We start from the raw sequence: 19,419 nt of genomic DNA on the forward strand, positions 1-19,419 counted from the left end.
GGAGCATCACATTTGTGGGGTCAATTAAACGCTCAAAATGGCCAGAAAAAGAGAACTTTCATCTGAAACTCGACAGTCTATTGTTGTTCTTAGAAATTAAGGCTATTCCACAAAATTGTTTGGGTGACCCCAAACTTTTGAATGGTAGTGTAAAAACATAAAAACAGGTTCACAGCAGGTGTATTATGGGGCGCCATTGCAGGATGGATATCACTCAGTGTTAAAAGCCATGGAATAAAAGTATGTTTTTAAGAGAGATTTAAAAACAGGAAGAGAGGAGGCTTGTCCAACACTCAGAGGTAGGTCGTTCCAGAGCTTGGGAGCAGCAGCGGCGAAAGCTCTGTCACCTCTAAGCTTCAGCCTTGTGTCTGGGACCGTCAGTAGCAGCTGATCTTAGGGATCGGGTGGGGCAGTAAGGCTGAAGGAGGTCGGAGAGATATGTTGGCGCGAGGTTGTTTAGACATTTAAAAACAAATAAAAGGAGGATATTTGTATGTTTGTTGGTGTAAACCAGGGCTCTTCCACTAAATTATTCTCGAGGCCACATTTCTCACATTCTCCCTTCATTATTATTCTTATTTCGAGAACCGGCGTCCTCTGCAGTGGACATTTGTTTTTGGTCTATTTCTTTTGTCAGTTACACATTCCTGAAGAAAATAGTCCTGTTATACAAAATACAAGTGTCCTCTATAGTGAACGTTAAAATGTCAACACAAGCATCTGATAATGTGTTTACATGGTCCAAGTTCCTCTGTACAACAGGAGCACTCTAGTGTTTTTAGGAAGTTGCTGCAAAAATGTTTGTCCCCCAAGTTTTGAACTGAAGATTTCGGACCGGTTCTTGCGATAATTTAGTTCTATTTAGTATATGTAAACTTACTGAATGCCTTATGTGACTGAACAAAGTTGGAAGCATGCGTTTGTCTTCTTGTGTCCTGCAGACGTCAGGGAAGAACATCCTTTCCCTGATCAACAGGAGTGGAGCGCCATTAAAGAGGAAAGCGAGGCGCAACAGACCCCTCACTTCAAAAAGGAAGAGGAGGACCCACTGACCCTCCGTGTTAAAGATGAAGAGGAGGCGCCACAGCCCCGTCAAATCAAAGTGGAAGAGGAGGAACACAGCATCAGTCAGGAGGGAGAGCATCTTGAAGGACTGGAGGAGTTCCCAGTGACTGGTGTCCCTGTGAAGAGTGAAGATGATGAGGTCAAAGGTGAAAGTGAGGAGAAGAGAGAGGCGGAGCCTCCAAGCAGCAGCTCAACTCAACACATGACAACAGAAGCTGATGGAGACCACTGTGGAGGATCACAAGCAGACAAGCTCTTAGCTCCACTATCAGATAGTGAGGACACAACGTCACACTCTCCTGACACTGATGATGAAGACTCTAAAGATGATAAGACATGTCACACTGACAACACACACTTCACATGTTCTCACTGCGACAAAACCTTTAAACGCCCACGTTGTCTTAAAACACACGAGAGAAGACACACACTGGATGTAAAACCTTTTTCCTGCTCAGGGTGTGGAAAATGTTTTTCACGGAAAAATGGTTTGAAAGAACACATGAAAATACACACTGGAGAAAAACATTTTTCCTGCCCAGTATGCGGTGAATGTTTTGTGTTGAGTCAAAATCTGAACAAACACATGAGAACACACACTGGAAAAAAACCGTTTTCCTGCTCAGAATGTGGAAAATGTTTCTCCAGAAGAAATGGTTTGAAACAACACATGCATATCCACACCGGAGAAAAACTTTTTTCCTGCTCAGTATGCAGTAAATGTTTTGTGTCAAGTCAAAATTTGAAAAGACACAAAAGATTACACACTGGAGAAAATGATGATGAAGACTCGACGGCTGCTAATACGTGTCACACTGGCAACACACACTTGAAATGTTCTCAGTGTGACAAAAATTTTAAGTACCATTGTCATTTGAAAGTACACATGAGAATACACACCGGAGAAAAACCTTTCCCTTGTTCAATCTGTGGACAATGTTTTACACGACGACAGTCTTTGAAAAAACACATAAGATTACACACCGGAGAAAAACCTTTTACCTGCTCAATGTGTGGTAAAGGTTTAAACCAAAAAAGTGATTTGGAAAGACACATGAGATTACACACCGGAGAAAAACCTTTTTCCTGCTCAATCTGCGGCAAAGGGTTCGCTGTAAAGCACAATTTGAAAACACACATGAGAGTACACACTGGAGAAAAACCTTTTTCCTGCCCAGAATGTGGTAACGGTTTTGCACAAAAATCATATTTGAAAGAACACATGAGGACGCACACTGGAGAAAAAACGTTTTCCTGCTTAGAATGTGGTAGAGCTTTTGGACGACAAATTGTGCTGAAAGAACACATGAAAATACACGCTAGGGAAAAACCTTTTTCTTGTTCAAGCTGTGGTAAAGATTTTGTTCAAAGACAAACTTTAAAAAGACACATTAGAACACACAGGTGAGAAAGTGTTGAGTTGCAGTGTGTGCGGTGAAAGATTGTCTTCTAAGTAGCAGTGTAAGAAACACAAGTGTGCTGGTGAGAACAGCAGCAGCAAATGAAGATGCAGGATTTGAAATAAATTGTCAAAACTCTAACTTTGACTTTCTAACAACATTAGCACATATAACATGTGACATCATTGTTGTGTGTGTAACACGATCTTGTTGATATACTTGTAACATGTAATAATACGATGTTATATTAATGCTTTTTTTCAGTCAAGTACATGCAGTAATAAACAACATTGTGTTCTTTGATTTGAAAATGAACAGAACAATTTGACTGAAAAGGTGAGGGTAAATGGTACAAAATATGTTACATACATTAAATTTTATGTATAAATAGATATTCATAATTCACTTTTATACTCATTCATAGTGTTTATAGGTTTGTGTAATGATGAAGTGTTTTCATATCTAACTGTAGATGATTCCATAGATGAACTCCTTTATATGATATACATATTTGTTTTACATTTGTTCATACCTTTGCTTTTGAGTACACATAAATCCCTCTTAGTTCATATTTACTGGTTCACATCTGAAACATCTTCTGGACCACTTCTGGAAGCATATTATTATTTACTTTATACATCATTTGAGCAGTTGTGTTTTATACAAGATCATTTACTTTTAAAATGTGTGACTTTATGCATCATTTGTTGGGTCTCTTTAATCCATTCTATTAAATATCTGTGTTACTCTCTTTTGTAATATCAATATTGTTTTGTGAGTGTTTTATATATATGTCCCCATATCTTTATGCAATAAGCAAAACAAAAAAAGTTACAATAAACGTAGTTAATATTTGTTGAGTGTGTCTTTTGTTGTATTTAATATTGCAGTTATAGGCCAGCAAGGCCTTCTCTGCTGGCCTAACATAACCAGAAATCATGATCATAAATAAAGATAAAAGTAATTTTTAATTTACTTTCCCTAAATATCTAAAAGTATTCATTTTCTCCTCATGTCATATTATGCTCCTTCCAATGCTGTTGTTTTTAGTTTAGACATTGTCTCCAATCAGAATTCAGCTAGCTTATGTTGCCATGCTGTGCTAAATCTGCCTGGGGTGATAACGGACACATACGGTTGATAGACAGTTGCGATAGCCAATCAGATCACAAGTTGTTCTCAGTACGGCCTTCTAGATGGCCTAATACTGTGATTGGATACTCACTTGGGATATATGCCCCGTATGTGGGCTCTGTACCGAGGATGTCGTTGTGGCTTGTGCAGCCCTTTCAGACACTTGTGATTTAGGGCTATATAAATAAACATTGATTGATTGATTGATATATATATATATATATATATATATATATATATATATATATATATATATATATATATATATATATATATATATATATATATATATATATATATATATATATATGGATCACCTCGACATACATACATATATATATATATATATATATATATATATATATATATATATATATATATATGTATGTATGTCGAGGTGATCCATATATATATATATATATATATACATATAGGATAGAAAGGAGGACTTTTTTTCTCTACAATGTAAAATCGAAAATGTGTAATATATATATATATATATATATATATATATATATATATATATATAATGTATATATATATATATATATTATATATGTGTATATATATATGTATAAATATATATATAATATGTATATATATATATTTATATATGTATATATATATTTTATATATGTATATATGTCGAGGTGATCCATATATATATATATATATATATATATATATATATATATATGTATATATATATATATGTATATATATATGTATATATATATATATATGTATATATATATATATATATATATATATATATATATATATATATATATATATATATATATATATATATTTATATATGTATATATATATTTTATATATGTATATATATATATATATATATTTATATGTATCTATATATATATATATATATATATATATATATATATATATATATATATATATATATATATATATATATATATATATATATATGACTTGCATTGATTGGACTCAGACAAGATTCACATTCACAAGACTCGATTTTACATCGTAGAGGAGAAAAAAAGTCCTCCTTTCTGTCCACATTGAAGTGGTTGGTTTTTGCCATCTTATTTGTCCAGCTTCCACATTCGCTTTTATACACTTTACAAGAAACGCATTGACGGCAAACTCCGTGCCTTGCTAGCTCGTTTGCGCTAGACTCTTATTTTGTTATCTCGTGCAGGATGGAGCAGCGCTTTTATTGTGAAGACAGGAAGTGTTTCTCGCCTTCCAGACGGTCTTTTTTTTGCCTTGACCTGAGCTCGCAGCAGCCAGCATCATTTCACAAGACCCTCGGGAGGTGCCTTGAATGTCAATCAAGTGACGAAAGTGACGTCATAGTGAAGTGACGTCATGTTCTACCTAAATTCCAAGCGACTATGAATGAAAACACTCTACGAGAGGCCATTTTTAAAACGCACTTTTGAGTGAATTGTGTTTATTACGTGCGCTGATCTTTGCAAAACACGAACGTTGTGAAAATGTTTGTGGTGATATGGCGATTAAAAATAAATAAATGAATACATTTTACTCACACGGGATTCGAAACAAAGTGCAATTTCAATGGATGAGCGCAGTTTAACACGTGGTTGACAGACTGCACTCTGATTGGCTGGCAGCCCATGACGTAATCGCCGCTGGCCCGGTATCAACATACAGCTGCGATAAAAGGAGTCCTGCGAAATTCGGTATCGCTGAAATATTTTGTGTCCCCACCGCGGGAGCGCGCATGGGGGCGGAGCCTTGTTCAGACAGCGGAAGCACTTCCGTGTTATTAGCGATGTCAATGATTAATCATAAATATTATGACCCCAAAAGGGACAAGCGGTAGTAAATGGATGGATGGATGTATCCCCTACTAAATTTTTATGTGATTAATAACATGAGTCCAAAAACAAGTTTTGTTGTTGATGAGGCTAAGTATCTACAGAATAACACACATGATGTCAGTACATCAATTGAGGAAAATGCCAAGTCTGTACATATTGTAGCGTCCAGAAGAAGTGCACACAAAGTCTGACGCTCTTTTTAAACTTGTATTGAGCAACCTATACTAACACAGCTCAACTTTTCTGGTTCTTTCCACATGCACGTCTATCCTCACTCATAATTTCCGGCAACAACGAACGCTTCCTCATTCTTCGCCAATCACCTTACAGGCGTGGTACGTTCACGACAATGGGAATTCTGAAGATCACTCTCAAGAAGACAACATCAACCTCAGCAGGTCGTTACAATATAATTCACAATTCTGGCATAAAATGTTTATTTATTTTTTATTTTTTTACATGGGATTGAGTCTACCCTGTAGTGTTTGTTCCCACTATATTGGTGTGTTTTTTTAAATAATATTTTAGAAGATGAAAGAAATAATAAACCGAATTACAGTATGTTGTTAATGTCATTTGCACAACACGTCATGTACAGATGATCAAAAGCATTTATTCGGGTAGGAATGTCGCATGTTACACCAACAACATAGTCGAAAATGAAAGCATGATCGTAATAATCCACATTTTGTAACATTGACATGGCTAATAATAACACGGAAATGCTGCCGCCGCCTGAACAAGGCCACAGAGCTCCGCCCCCATGCGCGCTCCCGCGGAAGGGGAAACAGAATACATAATTTCGCACGACACCGGGAATCGGACGCAGGTCTGCAATGAGAATTCTCTCATCAGTGAACCACCAACATGAGGAAGAAAATTGGAAATGTGGACTCCGAATAAAGAAATAAGCTCCTAATTGGGCACTAATATGCAAAAAAAATCACAATTCAAACCAATCGTGAAGCATGGCAGCGACTCTATGGCTGTGATTCTGTCCGATGCCGGCAAGGTGTCCAAATGCTGTCTGCGCCAAACTGAAAAGTGAAGCCAAGATAAATAATACCTCAATTACGGGTGAGTGCATCAGCAGAGTGGCGCAGCGGAAGCGTGCTGGGCCCATAACCCAGAGGTCGATGGATCGAAACCATCCTCTGCTATTTTGCAGTTTCGATTCCCTCTTGGACAGTGGAATTCTCATGTGGACGATTCCTTTCTAACAGCTGTTGTTGTGCTCTCACCCAATTGCATCTTTTTCATTTTGTATCTTTTTTAATTTACATAAAAATACCACAAGATCAAATCCAACAACTTTGCTGCAGCTTTGACTATAATATTGATTTTTTTTCCTGTCTTTGTTCACATGTGGAAGAAACATGACTACTTTGTCTGTGGTTATTATTAATGTTGCTAATTCCTGTCTTGTGCTCGTGGATATTTTCATTACTCTCCACTAATACATTTTCCCGCTTCTATATTTTGACTATGTCTGCATGTGCAAAACTTCGCTCTGCATCTGCCGTGTTATTATTATTGTCATTTTCATCATTATTATTATTATTCTACTATTATTGTTGTTGTTATAAGTATATTCAACCCACAATATTATTATTATTAGTGTCATTATCATTATTATTATTATTCATATTATTATCATTGTCATTATCATCATCATCATCATCATCATTATTATTATTATTATTATTGTCATTATCATCATTATTATTATTAGTATACTATTATTGTTGTTGTTATAAGTATATTCAATCCATAGTATTATTATTATTATTATTGTCATTATCATCATTGTTATTATTATTATTATACTATTATTGGTGTTGTTATAAGCATATTCAACCCATATTATTATTATCATCATTATTATTATTATTATTGTCATTATCATCATTATTATTATACTATTATTGTTGTTGTTATAAGTATATTCAACCCATATTATTATTATTATTAGTATTATTATTACAATTATTATTGTCAATATCATTATTATTATACTATTATTGTTGTTGTTATAGGTATATTCAACCCATATTATTATTATTATTATTATCATTCTTCTTCTTCTTCGTCTTATTATTATTATTATTATTGTCATTATCATTATTATTATTATTACACTAATATTGTTGTTGTTATAAGTGCATTCAACCCATAGTATTATTATTATCATTTGTATTATTATTATTAGTATCATTATTGTCATTATCATTATTATTATTATTATTATACTATTATTGTTGATATAAGTATATTCACCCATATTATTATATTATTATTATTATTTTATTTTTTATTAATCAATCCAACAAAACAATACACAACAATACCATAATAATGCAATTCCAATTCCCAAACCAAACCCGACCCAGTAACATTCAGAATAGCAATAAATAGAACAATTGAGAGGACACCCAAACATGACACAAAACAATCGAAAAGAAGTCAAACAAAAATGAATGTTATCAACAACAGTATCAATATTAATAACAATTCCAACATAGCAGTGATTAGAAATCCCTCATTGGCATTATCATTACAGCCATTTACAAAAAATTAAAGCATTTAAAAAAAATGAACAATAGTGTCACAGTGGCATATTATTATTATTATTATTATAATGACATTACTATTCGCCATATCCACACCTTCCTCAACGTTGCTGTGCTTTACACATGCTTATAACTTAGTGGAACTATTCAGCTCTCACATTTTAACTACTCTCTGTGTAGTGTTTCATAGCCTATACATTACTGCCATCTAGTGTCTCAAAACTGTAACTTCTTTCAAATCCGCTCCACAACAATCCCTCCCCTCTTAGGTCTAAGGTCGGCAACCCAAAATGTTGAAAGAGCCATATTGGACCAAAAATCCCCCCCAAAAAATCTGCTTGGAGCCACAAAAAAATAAAGCCTTATATAAGTGTTATAATGAAGGCAACACATGATGTAAGTGTGTCTATATTAGCTATATTAGCCTACTATCAGAATTACTTTAAAAGTCTTATATAAGTGTTATAATGAAGGCAACACATGGGTGTAACACAACATTAGGCTCCTTGAAAACAACACGCAGTTGACGATGTCGCTCCTTCTCCTCTTTTGTTGGACAAAGTTCCTCCTCGTACTCTGCTATCGTTCTTTCGCACATTTTCCCACAATCGCAACACTTTACACTCACACTTAGCGATGTGTTTTGATCACTTCCGCTTGTCTTCGTTAGCAGCTAACAAGCAAAGCTACCTAGCAATCAAAGCTACCACGATGTACCATTAATGTATCCAAACACAATTACTAACGAAGTTTATTAAACGACATATACGTTTACCTGTGCGTTCCGATTAAGATCAATATAATATAATAACCACAACAACGCCTTCTGGGTCAAACGCCATCTTGTTTGTATTCGTCCTGTTCTCAACCGCGGAACAAATGTGCGCGGAACACGTGTTTCCCGGGGACAATAGTGAATGGTGCACACTTGCTCCGCCAAGCCACAGAAAAAAAAGTCACATTTAAGAGTTGCTGGTGTCACAATTGGAATCATTTGAGTCTACTTTAGTGCAAGCAACTAATGAGGTAATGTAAATAATATATGTTTTACATTATTTCAGTTATTTACCTGATATGTTGTTCGAAGCTAACATGCTATCGTTAGCATGCTAGCAGGCCCTATGTAGCAAATGCGAGCATTATTTGAGCAATTAAATGTTCTCAATGATAATTATATTGTATTATTTTATATTTTAACTGTGTTTTCTATATATTACAGTCACGCTTAACATTATTAAATATATGTTGCTAGAAAGGAACATCTTCGTATTGTAATTTTAAACTGGAAGAAGTAACATTGGATAAGAAAATATATTTAGTTTGCACCTACTTCCATTACTTTGATAACATATCATGGCAATTAATTCACCTGGAAGGTTGGGAGTGGGAGGACCTATTTACTTTTATACGTGCAGACTGACTTGAAACACTATATTGCTATAGTGCCATCCCATTCCTAACCCATAGGGTTCAATATGATGTCGGTCCACCTTTTGCAGCTATTACAGCTTCAACTCTTCTGGGAAGGCCGTCCACAAGGTTGCGGAGTGTGTTTATAGGAATTTTCCATCATTCTTCCAAAAGCGCATTGATGTTGGTGGAGAAGGCCTGGCTCTCAGTCTCCGCTCTAATTCATCCCAAAGGTGTTCTATCGGGTTCAGGTCAGGACTCTGTGCAGGCCAGTCAAGTTCATCCACACCAGACTCTGTCATCCAATGTCTCTTGTTATATTCTTATTTTACTGTTATATTTTTATTCTCATTGTTGCTTTTTATTTGTATTCTTACTGTAATATTTTTCTATTTTGTTTCCATTTATACCCCCATTATTTACTTTTTACTTTTTAAATTCGATCTCAATTCTGTACACTGCTGCTGGAATTTTAATTTTCCCGAGGGAACTCTCTTGAAGGTATCAATAAAATACTATCTATCTATCTATCTATCTATCTATCTATCTATCTATCTATCTATCTATCTATCTATCTATCTATCTATCTATCTATCTATCTATCTATCTATCTATCTATCTATCTATCTATCTATCTATCTATCTATCTATCTATCTATCTTTATGGACCTTGCTTTGTGCACTGGTGCACAGTCATGTTGGAAGAGGAAGGGGCCCGCTCCAGGAGTTGGGCTTGGCCCCTTAGTTCCAGTGAAAGGAACTTTGAATGTTCTAGGATACCAAAACATTTTGGACAATTTCATGCTCCCAACCTTGTGGGAACAGTTTGGAGCGAGCCCCTTCCTCTTCCAACATGACTGTGCACAAAGCAAGATCCATAAAGACGTGGAGGACAGAGTCTGGTGTGGATTAACTTGACTGGCCTGCGCAGAGTCCTGACCTGAACCCGATAGAACACCTTTGAGATGAATTAGAACGGAGACCTTCTCGACCAACATTAGTGTGTGACCTCAACAATGCGCTTTTGGAAGAATGGTGGAAAATTCCTATAAACACACTCTGCAACCTTGTGGACAGCCTTCCCAGAAGAGTTGAAGCTGTAATAGCTGCAAAAGGTGGAGCGAAATCATATTGGACCCTATGGGTTAGGAATGGGATGGCACTTCAAGTTCATATGTGAGTCAAGGCAGGTGGCCAAATACTTTTGGCAATATAGTGTATATTAAAATCCCAGCATGATGTTTGCTATATGTTGTAAAAAGCTGCTCATCTTGTATCAATAATTCATGTACATGTAGAAAACAAGATCAATTACACGATTCATAACATAATCAATAAAGTATGTAAATTCCATGTTTAGAAGAACATCACCACAACTTATTTCAGTCCACTTGTAAAATATTTAATTTGATGGACGAAATCATATTTGTCATGCTTAAGCTAAAGTTTGTTTGTGTTGTCTTGCAGACGTCCAACAGATGAACGGTCGTCAAGAAGAAGGTGCCCCTCAGCAGCAGGGGGTGAGTTCCTCTTCGAGGCAGGAGGATCCACAGCTCCCCCACATTAAAAGAGAAGAGGAGGATCTCCAGGTTACTCGGGCAGGAGAGTGTCCTGTAGGGCAGGAGGAGGCTGATCTCCCCAAGTTTCCACTGACTGTTGTCTCTGTGAAGACTGAAGACCATGAAGACAAACCACCTGAGTCCTCACAGCTTCATCACAGTCCAAGTAAGCACAACATCCACATGTCATCTGATACAATGTTTGTGACACATGTTCATCCAGGGTCCAACACGTTGGAGATGTACTTGCTTTTTAAAATAATATGCTTTATTTTATTTATTTATTTTGCCCATCCTTCACATTCCTTATGTGAGACAAAAACACATCCTTCTCTTTTCGGTGCATTCTAAATAGTAAAAACTGCCAGTACAAGGCGGCTAACATTCCAGGTAATGGGAGTTCTCTATTGTGCCCTTAAAGCCCTCGAACAAAGCATCCAAAAACCACCAACAATACCCCACTTACTTGTAGCGACCTGTATATTCACCAAGTATTAGCAGCATTGTAATTGTAAGAGCTAATGTCGAGGAACTACTTTAAGTCAAACGGCTCCTTGCTTGCAGAGAGGTGAGATAGCTACTGAGCTGCTGCTGCTGCTACTTTGCCCCGGATTTGGTAAAAGTTGGTGCTGGATTAAAACTCTCGCCTCAGACTTGCATCGTAGAAGGTCGTGGCCATAAACCGAGAAGTTGATCGAATTGATTTGAAACCCGAAGACAAGGCAAAAGGCTTGTTTCTTTACATCATTTTTTACCTCAGAAGTGGGGATTATGCTGAATTCAATTTGTACAGTGAATGTATATTTACAGTGAATGTACATGTACAGTATGTGTTTTTGTTTGTTTGTACAGTGAATGTGTATGTACAGTATGTGTATATGTATGTTTGTACAGTGAATGTGTATGTACAGTATGTGTATATGTATGTTTGTACAGTGAATGTGTATGTACAGTATGTGTATATGTATGTTTGTACAGTGAATGTATATGTACAGTATGTGTGTATGTATGTTCGTACAGTGAATGTATATGTACAGTATGTGTAGGTGTGTGTTTGTACAGTGAATGTATATGTACAGTATGTGTATACAGTATGTATGTTTGTACAGTGAATGTATATGTACAGTATGTGTATATGTATGTTTGTACAGTGAATGTATATGTACATGTATGTGTACATGTATGTTTGTACAGTGAATGTTTATGTAAAGTATGTATATATGTATGTTTGTACAGTGAAGGTGCGTGTGGATGTACAAACTTTTTGAGTGTGTAGGTATGTATGTATTTGTGTATATATGTGGACGCGTGGGTACCTACAGTATGTGTGCGCGTACGTACGTATGTATGAATAACTGTGTGTAAGTGTCATGTCTGTTGATTATGTTTTTGTTTGGCCATGTGCTGTTTATTTTTTGGACTATTTTTAGTTCCTGGTTGTGCACTTCCTTGTTTGTTTGTTACCTTGCCAACCCATTAGTTTTCACCTGTCATGTCACGCACCTGTTTCACGTTTTGAGTCGCGCACCTGTTTTCACTGATCATGTCACTATTTAAATCTGTCTGTTTCTGTTGTTCGTCCTGGCGACATCACACTGCTTCATGTCATGTTCACAGTTCTTTGCCAAGTAAGTTTTGTTCATTAATGCCACAGTTAGTGTTTTTGTTTCATTGTTCATAGTTTCTGCCTTTTGTGCAAGTTTTATTTTCATAGCCAAGTTTTTTGTACTTCCGCCTTGTGCGCGCTTTTTGTTTATTCCTTTTTTTTGAGTGTTAAAATTAAAATCATGTATTTAAATTCACGTCTTGCCCGCGCCAATTTTCCGTTGCCTTCCGGAGAAACAAAACCCAAGGACCAAGTCTTGACAGTACTGTGAAGACAGTACTGTACAGTACAGTACTGTCAAGACAGTACTGTACTGTACTGTCAAGACATATATATAGACTGTACTGTACTGTAATGTCAAGACAGTACAGTACAGTACTGTACTGTCTTCACAATACTGTCAAGACTTGGTCCTTGGGTTTTGTTTCTCCGGAAGGCAACGAAAAATTGGCGCGGGCAAGACGTGAATTTAAATACATGATTTTAATTTTAACACTCAAAAAAAAGGAATAAACAAAAAGCGTGCACAAGGCGGAAGTACAAAAAACTTGGCTATGAAAATAAAACTTGCACAAAAGGCAGAAACAAAAACACTAACTGTGGCATTAATGAACAAAACTTACTTGGCAAAGAACTGTGAACATGACATGAAGCAGAGTGATGAAAAAGTGTGATGTCGCCAGGACGAACAACAGAAACAGACAGATTTAAATAGTGACATGATCAGTGAAAACAGGTGCGCGACTCAAAACGTGAAACAGGTGCATGACATGACAGGTGAAAACTAATGGGTTGGCAAGGTAACAAACAAACAAGGAAGTGCACAACCAGGAACTAAAAAGAGTCCAAAAAATAAACACCACATGGCCAAAAAAAACATAATCAACAGACATGACAGTAAGTGAGTATATATATATGTATATATATATGTATTTGTATGTACAATATATTTGACTCCCAGTATGTGCGGGAGCCAGAGTATGGCCCCAGCCACCCAGAGAGCCCAAACCAAAACAGCAGGTGGGGCGCAAATTTTGCATTTATATATCAATGACACCCTTGTGAAATACATTTTGATCTCAATGGGTTTCTTATCTGGTTAAATAAAGGTTGTAATTGTCATTGTTGTACATGTATACATTTCACAAATTTTCACATGATTATCATTTTCTCCAAATATCAATAACAATGTTCATGTGATCGACCGCTATTTATGATTGTTAACTACAGCCTAACTGACGAATAGAACATCCTCATTTTTACTCTGTTTTAATTACATCGTGTGTACAAAAACGTTTCAGTGTCAAAATCCTGCTGTTCATAGTTTTCTCTCTACTGGGATGATCCTGCGTCATGTCACGTATTTAAAGTGTCTTCATTTAGAATTGATTTACGTGGACCCCGACTTAAACAAGTTGAAAAACTTATTCGGGTGTTACCATTTAGTGGTCAAATGTACAGAATATGTACTGAACTGTGCAATCTATCAATCAATCAATCAATGTTTATTTATATAGTCCTGAATCACAAAAGTCTCAAAGGGCTGCACAAGCCACGACGACATCCTCGGCACAGAGCCCACACAAGGGACGTTGATGTGAATGACAATGAGAAACCTTGGGGAGGATCGCATATGTGGGTAACCCCCCCTCTAAGTACAGTCCCTAGTGGATCCAACATAACAGTGAGAGTCCAGTCCATAGTGGGGCCAGCAGGAGACCATCCCGAGGGGAGACAGGTCAGTAGCGCAGAGACGTCCCCAACCGATGCACAGGCGAGCGGTCCACCCCAAGGTCTCAGCTCTGGACAGCCAGCACCTCATCCTTGGTCACCGGAACCGGAATAACCCAGCAAGGGGGCAGAGGAGAAAAGAAAACGGCAGATCAACTGGTCTAAAAAGGGGGTCTATTTAAAGGCTAGAGTATACAAATGAGTTTTAAGATGGGACTTAAATGCTTCTACTGAGGTAGCATCTCTAACTTTTACCGGGAGGGCATTCCATTGTACTGGAGCCCGAACAGAAAACGCTCTGTAGCCCGCAGACTTTAATAAAAGTTTCAATCAATCAATCAAAGAACGTTCTGTCACTTATTAGACGGGTACATTTTTATTCGATCAAATACTTTAAAATATTGACTTATTTTAGCTTCAATATCTTTATTTGTATGTTTGTTGGTGTAAACCAGGGCTCTTCCACTAAATTATTCTCGAGGCCACATTTCTCACATTCTCCCTTCACTAATATTGTTATTTTGAGAACCGACGTCCTCTGCAGTGGACATTTGTTTTTGGTCCATTTCTTTTGTCAGTTACACATTTCTGAAGAAAATAGTCCTGTTATACAAAATACAAGTGTCCTCTGTAGTGAAGGTTAAAATGTCAAAACAAGCATCTGCTAATGTGTTTACATGGTCCAAGTTCCTCTATACCAGGGGTCGGCAACCTTTACCACTCAAAGAGCCATTTTGGCAAGTTTCACAAATTAAAGAAAGTAATGGGAGCCACAAAAAAAAATTTAAAATGAAAAACACTGCATACAAAGCTTAAATGCTTTGTGCTATGTTAACCAGGGGTCTCCGACACACGCACCGGCACGCACTTTAATGTGGAAATTTGATGTTAGTGCAGACCGCGAGTTTTGAATGAATGGCGCTTGATAGCGTCATACTTGCCAACCTTCTCATTTTTCCCGGGAGACTCCCGAATATCAGAGCGTGATGACACTGCATTTGGCGCCCTCTACAGCCTGCCCTAACAGTGTACCTGCTCGACCACACGTAGAATGCAATTTCAGCTTGCTCACGTAAGTGACAGCAAGGCGTACTAACTCAGCAGCCACACATCTTACACTGACGGTACCAATACCCAGAATCCCATGCAGCCCTAACTCTTCCGCTCTACCAACGCACGGAGAGTGGGTGGGGGTTGATGTGTGGGGGGATTTGGTGGTAGCGGGGGTGTATAATGTAGACCGGAAGAGTTAGGGCTGCATGGGATTCTGGGTAATGGTTGTGTTGTGTTTATGTTGTGTTACAGTGGGATGTTCTCCAGATATGTGTTTTTCATTCTTTTTTGGTGTGGGTTCACAGTGTGGCGCATATTTGTAACGTAACAATGTTAAAGTTGTTTGATACGGCTACCGTCAGTGTAAACTGTGTGGCTGATGACTAAGTATGCTTTGCTGTCTCCTGTGTGTGCAAGTAATAACAACATGCAACATGTGGCTGGACTGGCACGCTGTAAGTAAATGTTATAGAGGACAATTACTGCAGTGCAATTAGGGCACGCCCTTTATTTAGTAATTAGAGTGTAAATAGGATTATTTTTTTCCCTGGGAGTAATCTATGAAAGACACTGAGATCCATAAATAACCTGGGAAAATCGGGGGGGTCGGCATGTATGTAGCTGAGCCGCATCAGAGTGGTCAAGGAGGGTTGCCGACCCCTGCTCTATACAGCAGGAGCACTCTAGTGTTTTTAGGAAGTTGCTGCAAAAATGTTTGTCCCCCAAGTTTTGAACTGAAGATTTTGGGCCGGTTCTTGCGATAGCTTAGTTCTATTTAGTACATGTAAACGTACTGAATGCCTTATGTGACTGAACAGAGTTGGAAGCATGTGTTTGTCTTCTTGTGTCCTGCAGACGTCAGGGAAGAACATCCTTTCCCTGATCAACAGGAGTGTTGCGCCAGGGTGGTGAAGGAGGAGCCACAGCCCTTCCACATTAAAGAGGAAGGCGAGGCGCCACAGACCCCTCACTTCAAAAAGGAAGAGGAGGACCCACTGACCCTCCGTGTTAAAGATGAAGAGGAGGCGCCACAGCCCCATCAAGTCAAAGAGGAAGAGGAGGAGCACAGCATCAGTCAGGAGGGAGAGCATCTTGAAGGACTGGAGGAGTTCCCAGTGATTGGTGTCCCTGTGAAGAGTGAAGATGATGAGGTCAAAGGTGAAAGTGAGGAGAAGAGAGAGGCGGAGCCTCCAAGCAGCAGCTCAACTCAACACAGGACAACAGAAGCTGATGGAGACCACTGTGGAGGATCACAAGCAGACAAGCTCTTAGCTCCACTATCAGATAGTGAGGACACAACGTCACACTCTCCTGACACTGATGATGAACACTCTAAAGATGACAAGACATGTCACACTGACAACACACACCTGACGTGTTCTCACTGCGACAAAACTTTTAGTTTCGGTTGGCATCTGAAAGTACACATGAGAACACACGCTGGAGAAACCCCTCTTACCTGCTCCACCTGTGGGAAAGAGTTTGGACGAAGACAACATTTGAAAATACACATGAGAATACACACTGGTGAAAAACCCTTTTCCTGTTCAAGCTGCAACAAAGGCTTCGGTGACCGATCATCACTTGGCGTACACATGAGGATACACACCGGGGAAAAACCTTTTTCCTGCTCAGTCTGCGGTAAAGCTTTTGCACAAAAGGGTGATATGAAAAAACACGTGAGAACGCACACTGGTGAAAAACCATATTCCTGTTCGAGCTGCAACAAAAGCTTTGGCGACCAATCATCACTTGTTAAACACTCGAGAGGACACACTGGGGAAAAACCTTTTTTCTGTTCATTTTGCAAGAAAAGATTTGCACAAAGTCAACATTTGAAAAAACACATTAGAACACACAGGTGAGAAAGTGTTGAGTTGCAATGTTTGAGATGAAAGATTTTCTTCTAAGTACCAGTGTAAGAAACACAAGTGTGCTGGTGAGAACAGCAGCAGCAAATGAAGATGCAGGATTTGAAATAAACTGTCAAAACTTGTGTGTGACATCATTGTCGTGTGTGTAACACAACCTTGCTAACATGTTTTTTACCATTTATAGATTAGATTTTTTTTTTAGATTTGTCCTTTTATTTCAGTCAAGTACACACATTAATACAGGGGTAGGGAACCTATGGCTCGCGAGCCAGATGTGGCTCTTTTGATGACTGCATCTGGCTCTCAGATAAATCTTAGCTGAAATTGCTTAACAGGATAAGTAATTTAATAATCCCGCTGTAAATCACAGTGTTAAAAATAACGTTCAAAATATAAAACATTCTCATGCATTTTAATCCGTCCATCCGTTTTCTACCGCACCTGTTCAAGGTTGCGGGTGGCTCAGCCAATCCCAGCTGTCCTTCGGGGTACAAGAGGGTCGCATTAATGGTAAGAAGTATTTGATTTATTATTGGTTAGCTTCAGAATACCAATAATATTAAAAATAATAAGAGACTTATTTTACTCTAAAAATGTTGGTCTTACTTAAAAATGCACGCATTTAGTTGTATTCAGTGTTAAAAAATTGTTATATGGCTCTCACGGAAATACATTCTACAATATTTGGCTTTCATGGCTCTCTCAGCCAAAAAGGTTCCCGACCCCTGCATTAATATATAAAATTGTGTTCATTTTTTTAAATGTTCTGTGATTGAAACTTTGTACACTGACTTGAGCATCAATGTACTTTGACTGCCCTTCTGTTCACGTTTTTATTCGTTTTAAAAATCTAAACAGATCCAAACATGTATTTTACATCAAAGAAGCATTGAATACAATATGTATGCAGAATAAAAAATACAATTTAAGTGTTGTACTTGTATTCATGATAGTGTTATAGCAGGTTTTTAAATGGAGTGTATTACATATTTCTTGGTTCCATTTGTAAATGATTCCATAGATGAACTCCTTTATATGATATACATATTTGTTTTTCATGTGTTCATACCTTTGCTTTTGAGTACACATAAGTTAAAGTTAAAGTACCAATGATTGTCAGACACACACGAGGTGTGGCGAAACTATTCTCTGCATTTGACCCATGACCCTTGATCCCCCCTGGGAGGTGAAGAGAGCAGTGAGCAGCAGCGGTGGCCACGCCCGGGAATAATTTTTGGTGATTTAACCCCCAATTCCAACCCTTGATGCTGAGTGTCAAGCAGGGAGGTAATGGGTCCCATTTTTTATAGTCTTTGGTATGACTCGGCCAGGGTTTGAACTCAATCCCTCTTAGTTCATATTTACTGGTTCACATCTGGACTACTTCTGGAAGCATATTATTATTTACTTTATACATCATTTGAGTGGTTGTGTTTCATACAAGATCGTTTACTTTTAAAATATGTGACTTTATGAGTCATTTGTTGGGTCTCTATAATTGTATTATTTGTATCACTCTCTTTTGTAATATGAATATTGTTTTGTAAATGTTTCATATGTATGTCCCCAGACATTTATGCAGTAATCAATGTATGCTTCAACAAACGTCTGGTACAATAAAAGTAGTGAATATTTGTTGATTATGTATTTTGTTCTATTAAATATTGCAGGAATTGATATTTTGTTCTTTAATTCATATTGTGTCTTGCTTAGTTCATCATCTATAGTAACTCCCTAAAAGAGTAAAAGTAAGCACATTTTTATTTCAAATGTATCTTTATCAACATTTGTGTTATACTTTTTTTTACTCTTTCCAAATTTGATAGTTTCATCAAAGTTTAATGAGATTATTGATATCAAGCAATATTTTTGGGGTCCAAGTTCTCTCTCCACTATGTCCAGAATGTGCCTCAGATCTTTACCAGAAGTAGCAAACAAAACATATAATGAATTAGACACATTACAGATATCATTCGTGAATCACATAAATCACTTTGGACCCAGCACTGAACCTTGTGGGACCCCACATGTAACTCTCAACATCTCACATGTTTCATTATTTAGCTGCACATAATTGTTTTGTGTTGTCTAAATTAGAGGTTTCCTACTGGGGGTCCCTTACCCCTATGGGTGCATAGGAGGTACTACAGAGAGGTTGTGAAATATTTGGTTGATTAGAACTTTT

The 19,419-nt window shown here is 37.4% G+C and overlaps 2 protein-coding genes across 3 annotated transcripts in view; both read left to right on the plus strand.

The window, feature by feature from the left end:
- LOC133640611 (gastrula zinc finger protein XlCGF57.1-like) overlaps window positions 1-3,320 on the plus strand; it is a 107,583-nt gene extending 104,263 nt beyond the window's left edge. For both annotated transcript variants that reach the window (XM_062034128.1, XM_062034129.1), the window contains exon 3: window positions 942-3,320. In XM_062034128.1, coding sequence (XP_061890112.1) covers window positions 942-2,473 — 1,532 coding nt within the window. In that variant the 3' untranslated portion in view covers window positions 2,474-3,320. The remainder of the gene's footprint in view (window positions 1-941) is intronic.
- Window positions 3,321-8,831: 5,511 nt separating this feature from the next.
- On the plus strand, window positions 8,832-18,715 carry LOC133640699 (zinc finger protein 37 homolog). The gene is made up of 3 exons (XM_062034261.1): window positions 8,832-9,027; window positions 10,879-11,136; window positions 16,216-18,715. Exons 2-3 carry the CDS (start codon window positions 10,890-10,892, stop codon window positions 17,223-17,225), a joined length of 1,257 nt encoding a protein of 418 aa, XP_061890245.1. The 5' UTR covers window positions 8,832-9,027; window positions 10,879-10,889; the 3' UTR covers window positions 17,226-18,715.
- The last annotated feature ends 704 nt before the right edge of the window (window positions 18,716-19,419 follow it).

Source organism: Entelurus aequoreus, linkage group LG23 (assembly GCF_033978785.1).
Source record: "Entelurus aequoreus isolate RoL-2023_Sb linkage group LG23, RoL_Eaeq_v1.1, whole genome shotgun sequence".
Taxonomy (NCBI): Eukaryota; Metazoa; Chordata; class Actinopteri; order Syngnathiformes; family Syngnathidae; genus Entelurus; species Entelurus aequoreus.